Source organism: Cynocephalus volans, chromosome 11, assembly GCF_027409185.1.
Source record: "Cynocephalus volans isolate mCynVol1 chromosome 11, mCynVol1.pri, whole genome shotgun sequence".
NCBI lineage: Eukaryota > Metazoa > Chordata > Mammalia > Dermoptera > Cynocephalidae > Cynocephalus > Cynocephalus volans.
In genome coordinates this window covers 47,517,236-47,540,221 of record NC_084470.1, presented here as the reverse complement: position 1 = coordinate 47,540,221, position 22,986 = coordinate 47,517,236, and the positions used below count along the sequence as shown (strand labels likewise).

At 37.8% G+C, this 22,986-nt stretch overlaps 1 protein-coding gene across 16 annotated transcripts in view; it reads right to left on the bottom strand.

The window, feature by feature from the left end:
• Positions 1–5,382: 5,382 nt before the first annotated feature.
• The window catches only part of ARPP21 (cAMP regulated phosphoprotein 21), a 150,387-nt gene continuing 132,783 nt past the window's right edge, over positions 5,383–22,986 (bottom strand). For all 16 annotated transcript variants that reach the window (XM_063114919.1, XM_063114926.1, XM_063114928.1 and 13 more), the window contains 2 exons: positions 7,341–7,489; positions 5,383–6,169 (listed from right to left, as the gene is read on the bottom strand). In XM_063114919.1, the coding sequence (XP_062970989.1) occupies positions 5,912–6,169; positions 7,341–7,489 (407 nt within the window). In that variant the 3' untranslated portion in view covers positions 5,383–5,911. The remainder of the gene's footprint in view (positions 6,170–7,340; positions 7,490–22,986) is intronic.

Genomic DNA, 22,986 nt, shown 5'->3' with positions numbered 1-22,986 from the left:
AGCTTCTACTGTCAGGGAAATGGTTAATATTGTCTTAGAGGAAGCATCATCATGCCCAGTAGAAACAGCAGTTCTCCATTAGGATATCAATCAGGAAGTGATTTTCCTCAATGGAAGAATATCAGATGCCTCTCATCCCTGCTGTGTCCACAATGCCGAGAGCAGCAGAGGACCTAGTTCAAAGCATGAGAAACTCTTGCCACTGATGACACATAATAGTGGCAAATCTCTTGGTAGAGAAGACTGGGCATTGCAAAACCCCCTGAAAGTGGATGAGAAAGATTCGAACTTGAAACAAACACTAAAGCTGAGAACTATTGGAAAATAATGCCAAAGCCCTAAAGAGAACGACATTTCTTAAGAAGATAACAACATTTTTTGGTAACATTTCTTAGTAAGACAGAATAACATGGGAAGAAGCTAAGATTTCTAATCTTGTGTGGAGGAAGTGGCATCCATAACAATATAGAAAAAATTTTTTGAGCCATAATGGACAAGTGTTCTCACTATATTTTTTTTTTAACAAGGTAGAATGGGAAGTTGATATCAGATTTCACTGTGTTGATACCGAATATATTGTAATGGAGACTTGGCAGCCCTCCCATGCAGTCTCCAATTTCAGCTCAGTCTCTGTCTTACCCTGACAGGTTATAGTAACTGTGCCTTGTGATACAGCTTAAGACTGCTTACATACCTGAATGCAGAAGGTCATGTCCAGGAGGGAAAAAGCAAATATATATCTTCTAATGCTTTACTGCACATGCAACAGAATTGCTAAGAGTCTAGAGCTAGAACTTGTTTCTCACTTATCCCAATAATGCTAACGGTAGCTGTAGCTCAGTGGCAAACCCCAAATATTGTTGTGTTCACCTCCGATTTCTGAATAAAGAGCCTTTCCAAGTCTAATTCACCCTACTTTTTGAGACCTACACTTCTTTATGAACCATGCTGCTGCAATCGCATTACCTTGCATTAAAAAATCTTAAGAAGCCACTGGTTGTCTGCTAACTCTTTGCCTGGCATTCAAGGTCATCGATCAGGCCTACTATGAATTTCCCAGTACTCCTCCTGTCCCTTTCTTCTGGCTAGTCACCTCCCACTCCAGCCAATCTGAATTACAGTTCATGATTTCCTGTGTTTCTTTCCTTCCAGGAATTTCTCTTAGCTGGGGTCATAACCCGCCCACCTTCATCTCTGCATGTCTAAATTCCGTCTATCCCATATGGTCCAGGACAAAAATCTCATAAAACCACAGCCAGAAGTCATCTCTTCTTTTTCTAAAATCCTATTTTTATGTTATTTTTTTACATGACACCTACATCTAATTTCCTATATTTTTATTTATTCATAGACTGTTCTCTTTTACATTCACATAGAGGTATAGGGGATCATTAGGGACAACAATAGCTATATACTTATATATTTATATATCTACATATCCATATATCTCTATGTATGCTTATAAACCAAATAATCCATAGTAATAAAATATAATTGTAATGACATTATTAATTTATTCTGAAAATTTATAAGCTTCTTAAAGGCAGGGTCTCCCTGTACCTGTGTCTCAAGTTCTTTACTAGTAAGTATGCAATAAAATCTTGCTGAATAAATTAATGAATAAATCAGTCTTATTCTATTTTACACTCACGTCGAGGTATAAAAGATCATTATAGACAAGTGTATCTATACACTTATATATCTATATGACTATAACTATAATTATAATATAGATATTAAGAATTCAAAAGCAAAGATCCAAAAAGCTTGGAACTATGGTATTACCTTCCAGGTTTATATATTCATGGAGGAAATAGCCCAATAGTGCACACTGGAGCAGTTAACAAAAGATGTCATAGTTATAAATAGGGTTGGGTTATTACATTTTGATATAGAACACTGTTTCTGTAGAAATAAAAGAACTATATGTATGCTCTTGTTTTAGAATTCTCTAATATAATTTAAAAATATATGTTTTCAGCAATAATACCCTTTTGATATATTCTGTGAACAAACAATATTCTGTTCAAATAGGTTTGAGAAACTATACAAATTATGCCTTCCTTTTGAAAATTCATAATATAAAGTAGTATATTAAAGTTTTCCAGAAACCAGATAGCTTTTAAAAAGATTGGCTAATCTTGATTAACCTTGTCTCCCTGTAATTGTCCTTAGAACAGTCTGTTTCATGTAACAACTATAAATATCCCAAGGAGTCTTCTGTGAAAAATTGTTTGGAAAGTATATTTATTTTATAGTTATATAAAATATTTATATTTACGTTTATATCTAAGATATTACTTGGGCTTCAAAACCCAAAAAATCTGTTCTAACTCCACCTTGAGGGTGAGGTATTTCCAATACTTTCTTTTTAGTTCGTAAATGATCAAGGTGCCTCCGGTGTAAGTGCCAGGGCCCAAGTGAGGGGTGGGCATGCACCTTTGCACACTGCATGCATCTGCATATGTGGAAAATAGGAAATAGGAGGATGGGAGTATGAAAGTGTCCATCACACTGTAGCTGCAAGCAAAATTGGAAGTAAAGTCTAAATATGCATTTATACTCAAAATCCATTTCTACTACAGTGTTCTTTTTTCCTAATTGTATGAGGTACTTTAAAAAGTTCACAGAAAGATTTGTATTACCTTTTACTTCTATTTTTCCATGAACTTTTTGAAGTACCTCCACGTTTGCTTTGTTTTTTGAATGTCTCTTGAAAAAGAGAGTTCATAACTGCTCGGGTTCAATATATATACCACACTTACTTTTTTTGATGATTTACAACTCTATTCTAAGTCCTCCAATCATATTTATAATTAATTATATAATCCCATTTTTATAATGTTGTATAACACATTCTACTGCCCCACCCCATACCCTGTAGGGTATATTAAAACAGTAACATGATTATGGCTTCAGTTTTTGATATCCTTTGAAAGTTCCAACTATCAAAGAGTAACCAAATATATAATAAAATTTACAAGAATGAATCTAAATGCTTTAAATTTATTTGTATTATTGTTTCGAATGGTGCCACATGATTAGGATATAATAAAGTATGCAATAAAATTTTGCTGAATAAACAAATGCATAAATCACTACTGTCCTCTTTTACATTCACACAGAGGTATAGAGGATCAATAGCGATAACTGTAGCTATGTACCTATATATTTATATATCTGTGTATCCACATATCTCTATATAAGCTTAAAACTGAATAATGTGTGATTACAAAATATGATTGTGTAACATTATCAACCAATATAAAAATTTCAATATTCTTCTGACAATAAATTAAATTCTGGAAATGTTTCACTAATAAAACCATCTTTCTACATAGTAAACTAAAATATTCTAATGCAAAAAACAAAAACAAAAACAAAAACAAAACAGTAAGGATAACATAAGATTTGGAATATCATAATGCTTGATATAAATATTTAGTGAAAGCAGGGAAGAAGGCCCAGCCTGGAACAGTATCCAAATGGATTTACACAATAGACATCAAATGTCTAAATATAGAAGTATGCAACACATTTGGGGAAGGATGGCCAAAGAGAAAGAACCCCTGTCTTTACCACTAGCATGGTATGTATTTCAAATCCATAGAAAAGAAGGCTCAGTAATTCTAAGGATTATTAAAGGTCAAAATTTCCCAGAATTCATAGAGAGAAGTGATGGAGTTTGGATGTGTTGTCCCCTCCAAAACTCATGTGGAAATTTGATCTCCAATGGGGCAGTGTTGGAAATTGATTGAGTCATGGGGGCAGATCCCTCAAGAATGGATTAATGCTCTTCCTGGGGGAGGGGAGAGTAATGTGTGAGTTCTCACTCTTTTAGTTCCCATGAGAGCTGGTTGTTTAAAAGACCCTGGCACCTCCTCTCTCTCTCTTTTGCTTCCTCTCACCATGTGATCTGCTTATACCTGCCGGCTGCCTGCCACTTTCCTCCATGAGCAGAAGCAGCATGAGGTCCACACCAGATGCAGCTGTCCCAGAATCACAAGCCAAATAAGCCTCTTTTCTTTGTAAATTACCCAGTCTCAGGTATGTCTGTTATAGCAACACAAATGGACTAATAAAAGAAGATAAATATTCAGACTCACATTTGGATTCTTGAATTTGAGATCACTGCCAAGAACAGAAGGTTAAATGGAGAATATACTCCAAAAATAAATCCACATTGGCCAACCTCTTTCACATTAGGGCAAAGTATTAATTGGGCAAATACATCACTCTTTATCACAGCAGCTATTGGTTTAATGGCTCAATAAAATAAAATACACCACCCTCTTTTTATAACACTTTTCATTGTCAGGACTTATTTATGATGAAGAAATAAGCAGATTGAGTTTTGAGAAAATGGGATGTACTTCACAAGGAATGAAGCTAATGTGAGTAGGTATAAAAGTGTCCTTTAAGAGGAAAAAGAAAATGATAGTAAGAAATTAAGAAATGGACATCTGCTAGGTAGAGTTTATAATTGATTGCTTAACTATAGCTTCAGCTAAACAACATGAAAATGGCAAAACTAATATAGAGAATGTAATAATATGAAAAAAACAATGGGAATTATCCAGATATGTTTTCCATATTCCTCTTATTGGTAATGACAGTTTTTAGGTAGGGAGTATAAAATATAAAACTATTAGTCATTGTACTATGATAGTAAAGTGAAAGCTAAGGCTTTTATTTCCCCATTAAATATCTTCCAGAAGGCAAAGCTCAGAGTTCAGAGTTCTGTTACTATTTTTCAAAGGTTGTCATGAATCAATTTTACCTGAAGAATCTACAGAGAATTAAACATTTTGTGATCAGAAAGCCACAGGCTTCTTCTAAATATCTTTGCCAATGTCCTAGGTCTCTGTGATTAAATCATTTCTATATTTAGAATGTACTAAGACAAACATTAGCACCTCTGAGTTATTGAGTCACAGTTAATACTAGTGGCACTTTCCAATGTATGACCCAACTTGACCAGTGGAAGTACGTTGTGCCTCTCTAATTTCCCTCATAACAAAGATACCTTGTTTTCCAGGTACATGCTGGAATGAGAATGAAGGTAGAACAGGGTATTGTACAGGGCAACTGTTACCAATGACTCTCAGGTTTTCTTAGTTGGCTAAGTATAGATACATCACCTAAAAGCAAAGTATACATTTCAAAAACATAAACTCAACGAATAAATGGAATGGATGCCATCTTCTTTTCAGGACCCCTGTAGTATTATGACAAGAAGCTACAGTTGGTTAAGTGTCTGCCTACAACATGTGATGCCAGTTCACTTACAAATCCTGGAACACCTTTCCCATGCATTATTCATGAAGGGGATAACAGCGACACAGAGAAAGACATATACTGGAAGAGAGGAGTGAAACAAACTGGTGGTAAAAACATGACCTTCCTCCATAAGGTCAAATAGTTTTATTTTGATTAAACACTACAATACAGTATATATCCATTAAAAAAGAAAACTCTACAGTGTATATAAATTATTCCTTCCATTCATCAGTTCTTCTCTTCCATTACAGCTTTGGTACAATGTGATTTCAGTATATAATTTTTAAATACTTTTAGCATCACAAACTCAACACAAAGTACAAAACTAATCCAAATTAGGGATATTATAATCTACACAGTGGTATTCAGTGGTAGGAGAAAATCTTACCTTGATGAATTCATGTCACTAGCTAAGCTATAAAGGCATACCTAGCAGACATGACAGAAATATGCACCATTAACCAGCTAATGTGTGTATTAGTCTTTGTTTATTTTTTTTTTTACAGAATACCAGCAGCAATCATTTGAGTGTTGAGTGAATACTTAAGTCCTCAGCCAGTTTTCCCACATTGTTCCTCTTCTCTTAAAGGCCATGAGTAATATCTGAAGAAATGTACCACAGCCAGAGCTCTCAAAATTTGACCTGCCAACCGGCGTTGCTCATACTTGCACAGTTTGTCCTGCAGCTAGCTGACATCACGGGGACAGTGCTGGAGGGGCAGTGTGGGCCAATCAGCCTAAGGTTGTTCTGAGGGGTTGGCGGTGTGACGTTACAGTAAACAGGCATTCCAGTGGCTGGGAGTGACCCTTGGCCTGCCTGGTTAGGTAGCATGATTGGCTGTTGGTATGACTGCTGGGGCAGTGCTTGAGAACCCTGGGTCATTGGCACCTGCAGAAAGACACAAGCAAAACCCTGCATGAAGAGGCTATTGTGGGCTATCCAATGAACAGAATGATATTGTGAAAAGTATTCAAGCTTCTGAGTTAGATCTAACAGGTCACTAATCCCAGCTCTGCCACTTATCAGTTGTTTCAAATTGGGAAAGTCCCTTAACCTCTCTGATTCCCTAGACCGTTTGGATAATGACACCTACTTCAATTTGCCAGTAAAAGGACTGCACGGATGGTATACAGTGCCTGGTGCAATGGCTGGCATTGTGATGCTAAGAAGGTGATGGTTCTGAGTTTTCTGCTCTCCTTTCTTTTGATGCCCTCTAGGGACTATGGTCTGGGTCTCCCACTCTGGGTTTCTCTTAGTTTGGAAAGCCATGCTCCCTTTCTGGTTTTGTGCAAACGAGGTCTCCTGGAGCCTTCCATAGGGAAAGGGGCTTTTGTCCTGGGCACCTACTTCACTCTCAGCCTGTGGCTTTTGAGAACACCTAATATGGAGCCGGAGCTTGATGTAATGTGAATATGGAGAGTCAGGGTAGGAAGGCCTAGGATAGGCCCTTTAGGCCAGAAGAACCTGGGGCATGCAGCTAAATTTAATGATTAAAGCATTTTACTGACTCTTCATTTCTACTTGCAAGGTATTACAGGATGTAAAGCCCAAAAGGGTGCATTACAGTTTTAAAATACTCAACTTTGGTTAGTCTGGAAAATGAAGTTGCTGGGTCTCATAAATGCCTTTTAAATAAATCCGAGATGTCATTTCAAAATCTCTTATAACTTAAAATAATGGTAAAATGAAATTTCTTTGTGTATGTATAAAAATGATTGAGAATTTGTCATGCAGGCTTTCTACCAATACACAAAATTTCAATAAAATGCCCAAGGGTCTTCATGAATAGAACTGTAGGCTAATAAATTTTCTTCTGTGAATACAAAGTTTATATGGAAACAAACTTAGCAGAGCATTCAAAAGCCATAGCAGTTACAGAAGCATATATTTGCCATTTTCTACTTTTCTTTTATAATCGTGATTCAAAGTCTACTATCAACAGTGGCTGCGCCAAGCACCCACCACTCAGCCAACCACGGAACATAAAGACATGCCCGCATCTTTCACTTTGGCAAGAGCTACTTTCGAACCCATCGTTTTCCAAGCTGCTGATGTGCACCTGATAAGAAGACATTGCTGGGTAGGAGACCATCACGCTTTGCACCGGAGTTCCTTGCTGGCTGCTCATCACGCTCTGACTCTGAGGTGGCTGCTGCACTCCCACCAGGCCTTGGAACCCCTGCTGGCCAGACAAGACCGGCTGGTAACCTGTGAAGAAAAGCGACCTTTAGAACTGGTTGTGCCACTTGTCCACAAGGCAACCTTCGCACATCTCAAGGTTCATACCAGGAATGTTTGTTCTTAGAGTTTATTTTAGGAATGTTTAATCCAAATGCTTGTTTCCTAAGAATGCATTTTTTACCTTTAAGAGTGAATGAGACTATGATGGCTCCCAAAAATTCACTGACATTTGTATTGTTACACCAAAGGGTCCAATGGGCACGTGTGACACAAAGAAGCCTCTACTGATGTCAGTTGACTGCTATAAATTATGCCTTTTATATGTGACTTTTTATTTGGTTTTGATGATATTTGAAGAGTTCACAGATTATCAAGTTTTTTTTTTTTTTAATTTAAATGGACTCACTCCCTTACTATTCTACTTTCCTGTGTGATCTCATTTCATACAAAGATCACCAAACAACCTAAGAACTTTGAAAGAATTACATTTTTTCATGTCCTAATGAACAAAATGACTCACTATTTTGAGCAATTCAATATCTATTGCCTTAGTCAAAAAGGAAAAAGCAGTGAAATGTATGTCATGTTTTTATTCTGTTTTACCATTGTTCCCAAGAGAATGTTCTGGTAAAACAGTCCAATATGTCACCATGTACACATAATAGGTAACGCAGAATACAACATTTAAAAAATTTATCTGTTTATGTCCTTTTGGGTGGGTAAGTGGTTGGCTTCTCTGTCTTTCTTTTCTAAATGGACCGAGATTGATTTATTCTCATTATTTTAATCCTCACCACAATGAGTGGTTTAAAGTGCATTCTTAAAGGCAGGCTCTGAACTGTTCTTATAAACGTTGGGAAGAAAGCTATGATTTAGGTGAAAATGACATAGTGGTGCAGAAATGAAACAGATCCACTTCATGGTGTAAAACAGGGTTCTTCCAAAGCTCGTATTATTAACCATGCTGAGTACCTGAGAATAAGCAGAACTGCTGTCTTAATTCTCTGAGAAAGAAGAACTTTTAAAATTTTAGATTTTCTTAATGCAAACTCTCAGATAAGTTTTATAACCAGATTTTTAAAATTGAAACTAAAAGTAAAAATTACCTAAGCAATGGGCATCGCTGATAAGTAACCTATATTTTGACTGCATGTGAGAGTTCTAAATTTATACTGAAGAAGAATAAAATTACACTATCTTTACAGAAGATAACACTTTGCTATCCTTTGCTATACAAAAATATATCTACATATATTTCAGAAATATTGTGGAAGCAGAGCTTGTAAATGGTCACCAAATTAGGAGATCAGCTCAGTTCATCAAATGAGATCGAGGCACAATGGCCTCAGTTTGGAAACTCTAGAGCAAGCTCGGGAGAAGGGACAAGATGGGTGATCTGGCCTGCACCTGCAACTGAGGGTGGAGCCAGTGTGTAATTTGAAAAGTTACCCTTCGACTTTCTCTATGTGCGCCATATTTTGGTTTTTTTTGCGTTCCCATTATACACCGTAACTCACTTTCATAGTGGTTTTAACTTACTGAGTTTTTAAATTCTTGTAAAGACATCATATATTATGAATATAATTAAGGGTGATGGCCACCTTTCCTCCAGCTACATTCTGTGCACGGTACACAGTCAAAGTCTCCCTTTAATACGCTTGGCAGGTCTGTTTAAGACTAACAATATCAGCTCAGAGGGCTCCATAACTAAGGTGTTTACATGATAAGGAAAAACTATCAGACTTGGGAATAAAAAATGCGACTAGGGCCATATTACCATTTATCACTACCTCTCAGAAGGTCTCATATGCAGAGGCACTTGAGAGAAATTTCTTTTAACATTAATTGCAAAAAATTGTTTTCTGTTTTTTCTCATTGTTCAGATCTTCCATTCTAATTCATGTATCCAACTGCCCTGAAAAATTCTGTGGCTATTTAAACATTTTATTATGACATTGAACCACATCAAGTTCTTTGTAGCATGAATTGTTATATACGTATGAAAACTTGGTATACGTGTAGAAAAATTATGACCAACAGTCTTCTTTACTACTTAATTCTGTAGGAAGAGCAGGCAATGTGAACTCACTCTCAAATCCATGTAATTGTGAGTATAATAGAGCCTTTTTCTGGCCAAGGACTCAAAGCACAAGTTGAAAACTAGTGAAGTGTCTTTGAATATTTTGGCTTATATTTGATCATATGGAGAAAACCCAGTTGGCCTCAATAAGTCCTTTGTAGAATATCCACAGCTACTATCCAAATAAGAAGAGAGGCGGGAAGGAGGAAGGAAGTGGGAGGGGGGTGGCTTAGTGTCTGAAGACCATTTATGTATTTGCTGATTGAATCTCTCCATCCTTTCAGAATCATCTGTTCAAAAATAAATTGCAGTGATCTTCAAGAGATTCATTTATTACACCAGCCTCTAAACTGGGTGAAGGAAAAACAATAGAGCTGTTAAGACATTCAGAAAACAGAATGTCTCAGTGGGAAGAGGAAGCAAACATCAAATAATATTCAAGGGGAGAGAAAGAGTGGGCAGGTCGGTGGCCTCATCTCAATAAAGGCACGGAGTCCGTGAGAGTGCGTCACCTTTGCTGCGAGTGCAGACACAATGCGGCCACACTGCAGCGTCCCCCTACCCAGGCCCCCTCTGCCTGAGGATCTGTGAACTTTGATATTCAGGTATGCATAGCAATGCACTACCAGCTCTGCACTTGGGTTCCCACAGTAAGCACACTTTAGGCAAATAAGGATTTATGTTGGGGAGTAAATACTCTACAATTTTGAAATGAAAATGTAAGTGTAAGGAAAGCCCAATTTATATTCATGAATCCCATTCATTTCTCAATTCTTTCTCCAGGCAAGAAATTTACACCTGGAATTGTTTAATTGGGGGTACCCATTTCTGTAAAGTATTTCACAGAAGGTAGGTCACAGAATGGTCCTGAAGACAGGAGGCTGTCTGGAATGTGAATCTGGGCTCTGGACTAGGAGTAGACAAATAAAAATGAAACAGCAGTGACCTAAGAATGAACCAACAGTGTCTGTCTGGGACACAACACACCCGAAGGCAGAGATGGCAGTGCTGGTGGCAACCTGCTTATCTTGTCTATTCAGATGAGAAATGTGTTCTAGTCTGTCAATTCTGAGCTGTGAAATGATCACTTTTTCATATTTATTGAGGATTAGCAAGACATAATGCATCTTACAAAACTGATGCAGCAACAGTGTCTGCCCTGTAGGCTTACTATGGAGATGATAAAGACATTAGCTATTTTTATTATTTCTTTTTTAGTCAAGATTGATTCAATTTTCAAGTCACATGTATCATTTATTTTCTGAAGGTAAAAAGGTTAGGAACAGACAAATGCCTCTTAGCAAATAAAAGAATGCACTCTGCTAAGTTTGAGGAGTTATTAGATTTAAAATATATGAATCATATAGATTTGAAAATTGAATAGGATTTCTACTAAATTGAATAGGATTTCTTGTTGCTCAGTACAACCGTTGTTGAATACAATTTATAGTCTGAGAGTAATTTGTTAATATTTAGGCAAGAAAACATTTCCAATGCAGCATAACTATAAATATCAGAATTTTGGGGCTGGCCAATTAGCTCAGTTGGTTAGAGTGTAGTGTTATAACACCAAGGTCAAGGGTTTGAATCCCTTTACTGGCCAGCCACCAAGAAAAATAAAATTAAGATGCTATTAAATTAGAGGAAAAAAGAATGTAAATTGGTTAGGGATTATAATTTGGCAATATTGTGACTGTCAATATTTTAATGCTTATTAGTTACAGACTCAACATTTTAGAAATGAATGAAATGACAAAGTAGTAACTATTTTCAGGTTTTCGTTATCCCTGCTCTTGCAGTTATAGGAGGTTAAAGATGGGGAAGGAAGTAGTTAAGAGAGCAAATTTCAATGGAGCAAATTTCTTGAGAAGCCAGCCAGTTCTTACCATTAACACCCACAAGCAGTGTAATTTACATGTTGTGTTTATTAAGTGAAGTATTCTTAATATAGTAGAATGTCTTTTCAAATAATTAGAGTTAACAATCTGATAAATATAAAAATCAATTATCTTGGATGAGCCAAGATACAAATATTTCTCCAAGTTTCCAAGGAACCATTAAGCAGCTTGATTCTGAATTCAGACTCTGCTATTTGTACATGATTTCAGTTGGAATTACAGTAGCTTAGCAAATCCTCGACTGTGGCATAGCTGGTGAAGAATATGAAGAAGAAAAATGCTTATCCAGGACTGGCCTCTTTTTTGTGCATTTCACCACTTTCCAATATCTGCTGGATCTGTTTCTTGGCTTCCTATCAATTTCTCTACATTTTCATCTTCTTTGAAATTTTCCATTATAAACTAGCTAGATTTGTTGATCATGTACTCTAAGCCAAACAGTGAATTGAATGTTTTTACCTGATTGTTAACGACGATCAGGGAAGCAGTCACTGTATTAAATTCCTTTTACGGAAGAGAAAACTGTGACTTAGAAAGATGTAGTAACTCATCAAGGTCACTCAGCTACTCTGAGGGAAAACGAGAATTTAAGTTGTGATTTTCTGGCTCCAGCACCCTTGCTTTTACTTACTACATTGTACTGCTATTTATCATACATTCTTCCAACTTTGATTCGCTAACATAATCTCTATCATGTGGTAGGTATTCAATGACTGTTGACTGCATTTATTGTTTTCTCAATAGTTAAAACAATGAAGAGAACAGGAGTTATACTCCACAGTTTGTTGAACAAGATCTTGTTAGTATCAAAGAAAGAAAGAAAGGGAAAAAAAAGAAAGAAAGAAAACATGATTGTCCTATCAAAACCAACTCATCCGACTCAGGAACAATTTTAAAGTCGTGTTGCTCAGACAGACACAAACACAGTCAGGAGGTGGGGCACGGATGGGGGCAGGGCTATTCAAAGGAACTCTAGTCCCTTCATTCACTTCATTAGTTTCAAATCAGCTGATACTATAGTTTTCAATTACTAAGACCATTTCAAATAATGGTTGTCCTCACAGTCTTCAAAGAGACTGTATATTTACTCTGGCTTGGTTTCTCAGAATGATCTTAAAATCTAAAACTATCAGGGTAAAAGAGCTTAATTCTACATTAAATATAAGAGTAAATCAGTCATTTGACTGTTCCAGATAACTGGCTGCTACTAGAAAGTCACTTGGTCTTTGGAAACAAAGATAGTATTCATAATATTTGAGAGAGAAAAACAGATAAGAGCAAGACAGGTGATCTGGAGAACAACCTAGGACATCAGATGAGGGCCCAGAGAAATCAACATTTCCCAGGCCACTTAGAGATGGTTGTTCTTTTGGAATTTACAGGCTGCCATCATTAGCCTTTCTCATTCTGTAAACACTATGGATTTCTTCCCAAGATATACTTTATTACTAGGGCACTCTCTCTGAGACAGGAGGTACTTTCTAACTTCATCTACTTATGGGACCTTAGTGTTCAAGGTAGTTTTAGGTAAGGAGAGCAGAGATGCAACTTGATGCTATAGTACCTCCAATTTCTTGAAAGAGGAACCACTGCCTTATGCCTTGGAATGGTTGATTGGAGAGAATGGATGCCCCTTGCCTGCACCTCCTCCCTCAAAGAAAGTGAAAAACAGCCTCAACAGTTCCACTTACATTGAGGCCTACCCAAACCAGGGGTCCTCAGGCATCCAGGGAAGCATCTGACTGCACTGGCCTTTACAGACACTGTCCTACTCTAATACAACTCCAAGGTGATAAATCCCAGGTGTGGCAACGCACACCAAGTGGGGTCAACTTTGAAAAGCAATGTGTGAATCTTTTGAGACATTTTGCTTCTAAGCCAAACTCCCATCTATGACCTAAAATCCCAAGTAGGACCTTTAAAACAAGAAAGCAGTATGGACTAGATTGGAAGACATTTTTTATTTTAAACATGTCAAAAAATTAAGATATAGGATGAAATACCTAGTTTGGAAATCATAATTTGGTACTGTTCTGTTCTCATGTATGAAACAGCATTAAACAGTTCTAACAATTTTTTTAAGGGAATACAAGAAAGCGTTGTTTTTTTCTTTTTTGCTGTTGAGGCCCATTATGATTTCTTTAATCTTTGATGTAAATGTCTGCTTTTACATTATTTAGTGTCAGTCTCTGCATTCATTTATCCTCTTTCTTTTCCCCACCATTTATTTTTCAGTGGCTTTAATTCCTCAGGACGAGGTGCAGGATGACCTGCAGGGAGCCTGCCTGGGAATGGAGGTAACGCAGTCCACGTTCCCGGGAAGGAAAACCAGTCCATCCTCATGAATCCGAGGTAAGCTGTGACAGGCCCTAAGTGGAACCAAGCTTCCTGAAGCAGTCGTTTTTCTTTGTACTTGCTCTTTTGCTCATTAGCTTTCATACTGCACAGAGCATAATTCTTAAAAGCCTCTTTACTGTCCCCTGAGAACATCCACACACGGGTCATTTTCTAATGGCAGTACACATCAGATGAACCGTCCTATTACTGCAAGCTCGGGGGCCTCTTCACTGCAATTATACCATCCTGATCCATGTTATCGCAAATACAAAGCTGGTTTTCTTTCTCTCTCTCTCTCTTTTTTTTTTAAATCAGGGCAAACATGAGAGACATTGTTAAATGACTAGAGGAATGGATCATGCACAGAATTTCAATGAATGCCTCTGAGGGAAGTCAGCATTGAATTCCATTTTAAATGGAAGAGGCTGTCATGTTATTGAAGTGATTCTCTGAACTTCCTGGCCCATAGTACTGTGCTGACAGCCAGAAAGCTTCAACAACCCAGAGGGAGAAAGGCTGCATGAAACACCCACAAATGTTTTACTTTCTTAATGAGGTTGTGTGGCTTAGAAAGGTGGCATTCTTGCCCCTCTACCAGCAGTGTTAATTAAAATAGGGCTCGGTGGTAGCAAATTGCTGCTGAGCCAACATAAGAAGCTTTTCCCCCAGACCAAGCTTGGGGCAAAGTCAAGATGGAGGTGTCTCTAATAACTGTCACACAGTGATATTTCCTCTGGTGGATATTTCCATTGATGACCTGCTCTTGGCTAGTTGGCTAGAACAGCATAATCACAGGTCAAAAGTCATGGGGTCAACATCATTGTGATCAAATTACTGTCACTGTCACATAGCTATAGGATGTAGGCTAGCCCAGTCCAACTATTTTGAAATAAGTAATATAGTCACAGATTCAATATGTAGAAATCACTGCATATATCACTATGACTGGAAAAACTAGTTCATAGGCGACTGATGGTGAATCTAAAGTGTGCTCTTTATATAAGAAAGCAGTATACATCATTATTTCCAAGTAGTCAAAGATAACTATCTTCTTCAATTCCAGACTGGCAGAATTCTTACCCAAACCTTCTTTAACTAGTAGATTTAACAGTGATATTGTTCTAGTAGTAGAGTCTACTGTGAGGTGATGGCAATTATCTATGGCAGAAACAATGAAGACATGAGCTAAAACAAGGGTTGTAGGAATGGAGAAAAGGGATACACAGCTACTTAGGGTGTGAACTGTCAGAAACAGGCATCTCTGAGTTTCAATAGTATCACATGTTTGATGCACTTGAGCATGAATTGATTGATTTCACCATAATCATGAATATAGGTGGTCTGCTAGAAAACTGGTTCTCTAAAACAGAAGAGCCCTGATTTCTAGTGCTTGCTGATTTCCCTGGTATAAATATTCCCACCATGGCTGATTTCAAGCTACAAAGGGCTTAACAACCAACTGGCAAAATTCCTGATTTTTTAACAGTTAATTCCTGTGAGCTAGCATGAGATAGCTCTGGAATAGCCCTGACCTAATGTTCAGTGTCAAGCAATCAAATTTTCAATTCAGTTGAATTTTTGTTCCTTTCATCCTTTCTTCCACAAAATTTATTGACTATTTGTTCTTTGCCATTTGGTATAAGAATGACTGTAAGAGCCATTTTACAGAGCTTACGCAAGTGGTGAAGACAGGCTGTAAAGAGAAACTTGCAGTGCACTGGGATGGCACTAGGATAGGCACACGTCTCAGATTGTAGGATCACAGAGAGGGAGCATTCACCTCTGCTGTGGGTGGGGAAAATGAGAAGCACGTAATAGAAGGCTTTCCGGAAGTCATTTTGAACCTAAGTATTAGAAGATAAGCAGATATTTGCTAATGGAGTGCAGTAAAGTGGAAAGAATCAGAATAAAGGAGGTATAAACACAGGGACCACCATGTGCAAAGTCAGAGATGTGAAAAATATGTTCAAGGATTGTAAATATGTAGAGATGGAAGCAGATTAGAAACAGGCAGAGGCAGTAGAGAAGGATTAAAATGGAGCGAGGTGCAAATCCTAGGGTCTTGAAAACCATGTTATAAAATTGGAACTTTATACTGAAAGATTTAGGGTAAGGTTTACAAGGAGAGCACTGAAATGATGGACAGCTGTTTCATAAAGATTTGTTTCATAAAGAGACATTGTGAAGTCTGGACACTGAGAGTCTTACTGGGAGACAACCCCAGAAATCTAGGGCGGCGACGATGAAGACACGAGCTAAGGCAGGGTGGTAGGGATAGAAAGAAGGGACACATCAGAGGGATATTTAGAATGTGAACTGTTTGAAACTAATGTCTATAAGCTGTAGAGAGGGGGTGACAAATGGGAAAAACCGAAGAACAAAACCCAATTCAGTTTGGATAAGGGAGGGGACTGTAGTGCTTTAGTTGTAAATACAGAAGGAACAAATACACAGAGATGATCAGTAAGCACAAGAGCAAAGGGGTCTGGAGCTCAGGCAAACAGACTGCCTCAGAGGCATAGATTTGGAAGTCATCAGGACATAGTTGCTCTTGGAGACAATATATTTACGAGTGGGTAAAGATTGAGAAGACCCTCACAATATTCCAATACTGGGCCTAGAAAATGAAACCCATACTGGCATCTCAGAACTTTGGATTCTCACTGTTTGTGTCACAACCCAGCCTCACCATCTCGCCTCCACCTGAGTGCTTTCTTCCCCACCCTGCTGGAACACTCATTTTCCTGGGCAATGGTTCTCAACCTTTGCTTGCCTCTGAATAACCTGTAGGGTCTATAAGAAGACAAATTGCTGGTCCCCAACCCCCAGAGATTCTGATTCAGTAGGTTTAGGTTGGGGCCTGAAAACGTGCATTTCTGACAAGTTCCCAGGTGATGCTGATTCTGCTGGTCTGGGACCACACACTGAGAATCTCTGCTGAGCATTGGTTATTAATAAACACTTCTGCCTTGAACGCCTGTTGTTTAATTTACTTATTACTTTTCCCCTCATGGAGTGGGTAAGGGGATCTGGCAAATCACACAGTGAGAGGCCATCTCTCCTCTCTGCCTTCATTCTATTTATTTGTAAAATGGGTACAATTCTTTCACCAAGAGTTGTCAGGATAGGCTAATACCTCACTCATAAGACAAATACCAGTGGTTGAGCCCCTGGCAATGACAAATATATGTGGCTGCCCTGCCCTCACTTTTTGCATTCCCCACCTTGTATGGCCTTGAATCACATTTTATTACTTGTTTACATTCTGCTTCCCAAGTAGATTGCAATCATCTGCAAAAGAAAGTGTATCTTATACATGTCTGACTGGGCTGGTATTATATATTCAGTGCCTAAAGAACATTCATTGATGCTGTTAATAAAGAAATTGTCCTATTTCACTTACCCCACAAACATCCCACAATGGCACATAGTAAAAAATAAGCAAGAAAACACAAACTTGAAGGAAAAGAATGAAGAAATTTTGCTAATGCATGGGGGGTGGCAGAAGGAAAATGATTTGTCATCATCACAATAGAATAAAGACAAATCTGAACAGACAACAACTCCTTTCTCTTATCCCCTTTGCATCTGAGAAACTTTCCTTCTAACAGCAAATGTAGAGAACACAGCATAGTTTTCTAATTCCACCTCTTACTGTTTGGATGTGGGCAAGGACAGGTACAAAAAAGGAGGAGGAGGAAATATGGGAAGGGGCTGAAAATGGAGTGGGAAGAGGGAAGGAAAAACACACCTGAAATAGATTACATTTGGCATTCTCAAACCAGTGAGGCACTTGGGAAACCAAACCAAATTCTTGTGGCCCTGTGTTTTTTAGGATGTAACTGTTTGCTGACCAGTGGTTATGCTCTCTTGTGACTGGGCCTTAGCCTTCATTTGGTCTAAATGAAAAGCAAACGAGGAATCCAGACCTCAGCTAGCTCTCCCTCACCGCCTCCTGGAGGTGGCATACAGCTGATATTCCTCATTTTTATAAACTTCTTCAGGAATGGAAAGAATCATGACAAACTGCACTCCCATGTTTGTCATAGCTCTATTTACAACAGCCAAGAGTTGGAGCCAACCTGTTTATCAATAGACTACTGGATAAAGAAAATGTGGTATATATACACAATGGAATACTACTCTGCTATAAAAAAGAATGAAATTCTGCCATTCACAGCAACATAGATGAACTTAGAGAAAATTATGTTAAGTAAAATAAGCCAGACACAGAAAGAGAAACACTGCATGCATTCACTCATAAGTGGGAGCTAATAAATAAATAAATAAATAAATAAATAAATTAGAAAGAAGATACAACAATTACAATAATATGTTGAACTTTCAAAAGGAGAGAACAGAACTGAGGTTACCAGAGGTCAGAAAGAGGAAGGGAGAAGGAAGGTAAGGGAGGACTTGGTAAAGGGCCACAAAAAACAAATACATTGTCTAATGTTGACTATATTAATTATCCTGATTTGAGCATCACATATTGTACACAGGTATTGATATTCAATGCTGCACCCCACAGATATGTACAATCAACTATGTTACAATAAAATAAAATAAAATCATTCACTCACTCTTAAAAATAATAAATCTCTTCTTGGTCCTCACTAAGTCTGCAGTCATTCGACTCGAGTATGAACAATGGATCTAGAGATATCCTGGCCCCACAAGTTTGGGGTGATAAGCTGAGATTTAGAGGACTAAGAAAGCTACTTGTGCACGATCACACACAGAATTTAAAATCGGGGACTAAATCCCATCTTCCTGCTGTGCACTTCCACAGCATACATGCTACAGTGCTTTCTCCAAACATGACAGATTAAACTGCTGGGAATATTTTTGTTTCTAAATGCTCATGTTAAGGAATTGTGTGGAGTCCTGTTGATAACAGCCCACAAGTGCTTCAAAACTGTACAGAAATGCCATTTCCTTTCCACACCTGTGCCAGTTATATTAGTATAACTGTTATATTATTACTAACAGCCTGGAGAACACATCTTGTGTACCCGAACTGGAGCTCACCTAACTTGCCTCGAGTAACTACCAATAAACCTGTCTAAGATCACACAGAGAAGGGTATTAGGGAGAAAGAAAATAAGAGTTTTGTACACTCAAGGGAGTTATAATGAGCTGCGAAAAATGCAATCAAACCATCTTTTTTGAAACTATCAGCACAACCGTATCCCGTGTTTAGATATCCATATAAGGGGGCTTCCAAAAGTTCATGGAAAGATTGTATCACCTTTTAATTCCATTTTTCCATGAACTTTTTGAAGTACACCTGTATTAACAGTTAGTCACCAACAGACAACATTCTGAGGAGGCCACGGAGTGGATTAGTGTAGACCCATGGAGAAAGCAAGCATTCCCCTTTCTCCGCCCATGCTAGTGGTAACATCTGCCTACTGTGCTCACCGGGCTAAGCACTTTATGAAGTGGGCACAGTTATTCTCATTTTATGGAAGGTGAAAATGAAGCACGAGGAACTGAACAGACTGTTTAAGGCCATGCATCCTGCGAGTGCCAGAATTAAGACATGGGTGTTCTAGTGATTTTTTTTCCCACCACCTCAGGATCCTGTCAGGCAACACAGTTCCACTCAAGTGACCCAACTGAAGAGATTTTAATAAAGGGAGTGTTGCCAGATGAGTAGGCAAGCAAAGGGACCGACAAGGGAGGGTGGCCCGCGGAGCCTGAGAGTGGTGAACAGTTTCTCCTCTAGGCCTGAAGGTCGTAGGGGAGAAGCCATTGTTTCCAGAAGCCAGTGAGAGCTGAGAGGAAGGACCACTATCCAGAACCAACTGCATCCAGGACCCAGGGGCAGCACTCTCTCTCCCTCGCCCTTTGATCGCTTGCTACTAATGCCTGCCATTGACAAAACGCCCCTGCAGGCCACAGGGCAAAGGACCCTGAGAGATGCAGTCTGTAGGGTCGGGAGAGAAGCATGGAGAATGGCTGTGGGATGGGAGGAGAGGCAAACAGAGAATAACTAGCACACCCCTTCCTTTCAAAGACTTCAGAAATCCAGTCTTGTGTTGGGGAGCATTTACCACGCTACTGAGCCAATCTGCTCAAATGAAGATTTACAAAGAAAAAAAAAAAAACACTGAATAATGATTTTAGTAGAGAACTATCTCTTGGTTCTATAGATAGTTTTTTCACCTTCAGAAATTATCTTTTTTAACACCTGATAAAACGTCAGACTATGCACTTAGCATGACTGCTTCAGCAATTAAGTAAATGTTAACTCTCAAATTTATATGTCATTAGGTATTAGGGTAGAATATTTGACTCAGTGCCCTAATGCTTTCCTTTCCATTTGGAGGAAATGGCAAATTTTGTAGGGAATTGATAATAACTTAGGAAGTACTATTAAGCAATGTTACTGTTGAAATATCCTGTAGGGCAAAGAAAAAAAAAAAATTTAAATTATGATTCAACTCAAGTAGTACTCATTTTGTTAAATTTGACATTTTCCTTCACGGGCTACAGAACCGGATGGCTGAGACCAAATGGATAACAATGGGCCAAGAATATTTCACTGGGGATGAAAAAGCAGAATCTAGTTTATTTCTACAATGACCCTAACCAGTCCTTGTATTCTGTAAGCATACTTGGTTTAGAAAATGCTCTGCTGTATATGAGTCTCAAGTTTAGTATGTTTGGCCATAATTTGTTCAGATATTTAAAGCCACCATCAGCAAGGTGAAATAGTATGAAGGAATACCTAATGAGACTTTAAATTAGCTTTTGGTTATTAAAGATTTTCTGCTTCCTAGTGGGAGAACCACAGACTCTCTACTCAGACGAATAAGGAGCTGAACACTGGCTCTGGGATTCTGGGGAGCTACCTAATGTCTTTGAGCCTCATCCCATCTTCCCAGGGCTTTTGTGAAGGTCAAGTAGATATCAGTGATGTGACTTGGTGAGCCTATGACATTTACTTAATGGTCGTTGGTATTAGTTTCCATCAAATGGTGCTCAGTAAACGGGAGTATTTTTACTCTCTTAAAATTGTATCTTCAATGAAGAACTGAGTGTTGATAGTACCAAGATGGATCCCCCTGCCAAATGCAAACAAACAGACAAACAAGCAAAAATCCTGGAAATGCTCCCTCTGGCTAACAATGTCCAGGCTTCAGCACCCCAAATTTTGGTAAGAGTCAAGGCACAGCCATTAAGTAAGTGCAATCCACATGGAGAGGACCATGAGTCATGCAATGAATGCACTTTTCTATCCTTGGATTATATAGAAATTGTAATGTCTAGAAGCAAAAGCAGCAGCAGCAGCAGCAGCAACTCTGAACGTGAAGGTAGGCAAAACACTCAGTACAGCAGGAAGTGGAAAGGGCAAGCTGGTCGTAACTAGGGAGGAAATGTCCAGGCAGGAATTATTTGGAAAGCCACATGGAGCCAGACTCCAAGCCCTAGTAGAACACTGATTTCTACCTTGTAAATTTAGGACAGCCAGGATGCTGCATGCTTTAGTGAGTGGTTCTACTCTATGCATATCACCAAGGACTCAGAAACGTAAGGCCTCCACCTTGCTCCCATGTAAGAAACAAACCCAGTTTCCCTGTCTTTTGTTTCCTAATAGAAGCTATACTTGCATCTCCCATAGACTACCTTTTTCCCTCCATCAGATTTCTCAGAAAAAGGAGAGCATCCCTTCATCTAAAGGCCTCTGAGAGCAAAAGGGTGGTGAGCGCTCTCTTGATTCAAAGCGATGCCTTTAAAATCTTTCTCTGGTGACTTATTAAATGGTGGCCGCTCTCACTGCATCAAAGATAAGACACAAAGCAGCGGCCCCTTCCTCTGCTTTCCTCGGCCAGTTAGAATCTCCTAACTTCTTAGACTATTACAAGCTTCCCAGCACCTAGCACACCTGAGTCTCTTGTACAGAGAATCGTCCACATCACGAATATTTCTAACCTAACCATTTTGTAATTTTTTTGTGTGCTAGATGATTAACCAAGTAATTTTTAAGGAAAAAAGCATAATATTTTCAATTAATATATTACTGATTATATCTTAGTATTCTTTAAAATTCAATGCTTAATAACATAAAACAAATGGACCAATTTTACTTTTTCCCATTTAACAAGTGATACATGATGTTTTAACTTACTTACTATTTAATTATGAAAGAAAAAAATTATGATTTATGAACAGATGTCTTTTGAAATGTTGGGCTTGGGGAACAAATGAATAATAAAATGAACATTAAATTAAAGGCACAGTACAGTACCAAAACAGACAAAACATGCTTTTTAACTTGATCTTTAGAAATGTTATACTCTATGTATTTAAAAAGTCAATCTAGCTAGTGTTGATGATCTTTGGATTTTGTTTCTAATCGATGAGATAGGATGCAAGAATTCATGCTGTTCACTGCAAGTACTTATCCACAGAAACACATTATAGATTACAGATAGCCTTTGTTTCTTCTAAACAAAAAAAACAAATTAAATATAAATGTCACTATTTTTCTCTTTTTATTTTAGAATATATTTATTTATTCATTTTTAATCACTAGCTTTTATGTAATATACATTGTAAAATACATTGCATAAAATGAAGATTAAAATCTACCTTCATCACTTGTAACATATTTTAAAAAAATAACAGGCAAATTTTCCAGTACTATAGAACGTGATCATATGTTCCCATTAATGTCTGGTGCTCTAGTGAAATTACTAATAGTCCTCCTTTTCACTCTTAGATGTGTATAGGTTCAGAAGATTAATTACACACTTATGCATATATGTAAAATATATATATATATGTACAAATATATACAAACACATACACGTGCATATGTATATTTACACACACAGGCACATGTGTGCCTCTTTACATGTGTATGCATATGTATATAGTGTATGCATATAAAAATATACATTTTTAATGAATATAGGGAAGATTTTAGTGAAATGAACTTAGAGAAATGTTATTTATTTTGTGCTCTTCATAAATTGCATTGCAGCATGTGTTTCTCCTCTTCTTTCTATTTTTAACCAATGATTCACTATGCATATAAGTTAAACAATGTATGGCTTAGAATTAAAACTATTTAAAAGACTTGGCAGTTAATTAGGCTCAAAACAGTGCCAAAAGGAAGGAATGACTGAGTTACAGCATGTTCACTATCTCATTTCTACTACCAGCTGCCCACTCAGAGCACATCTTCAAAATTCTTT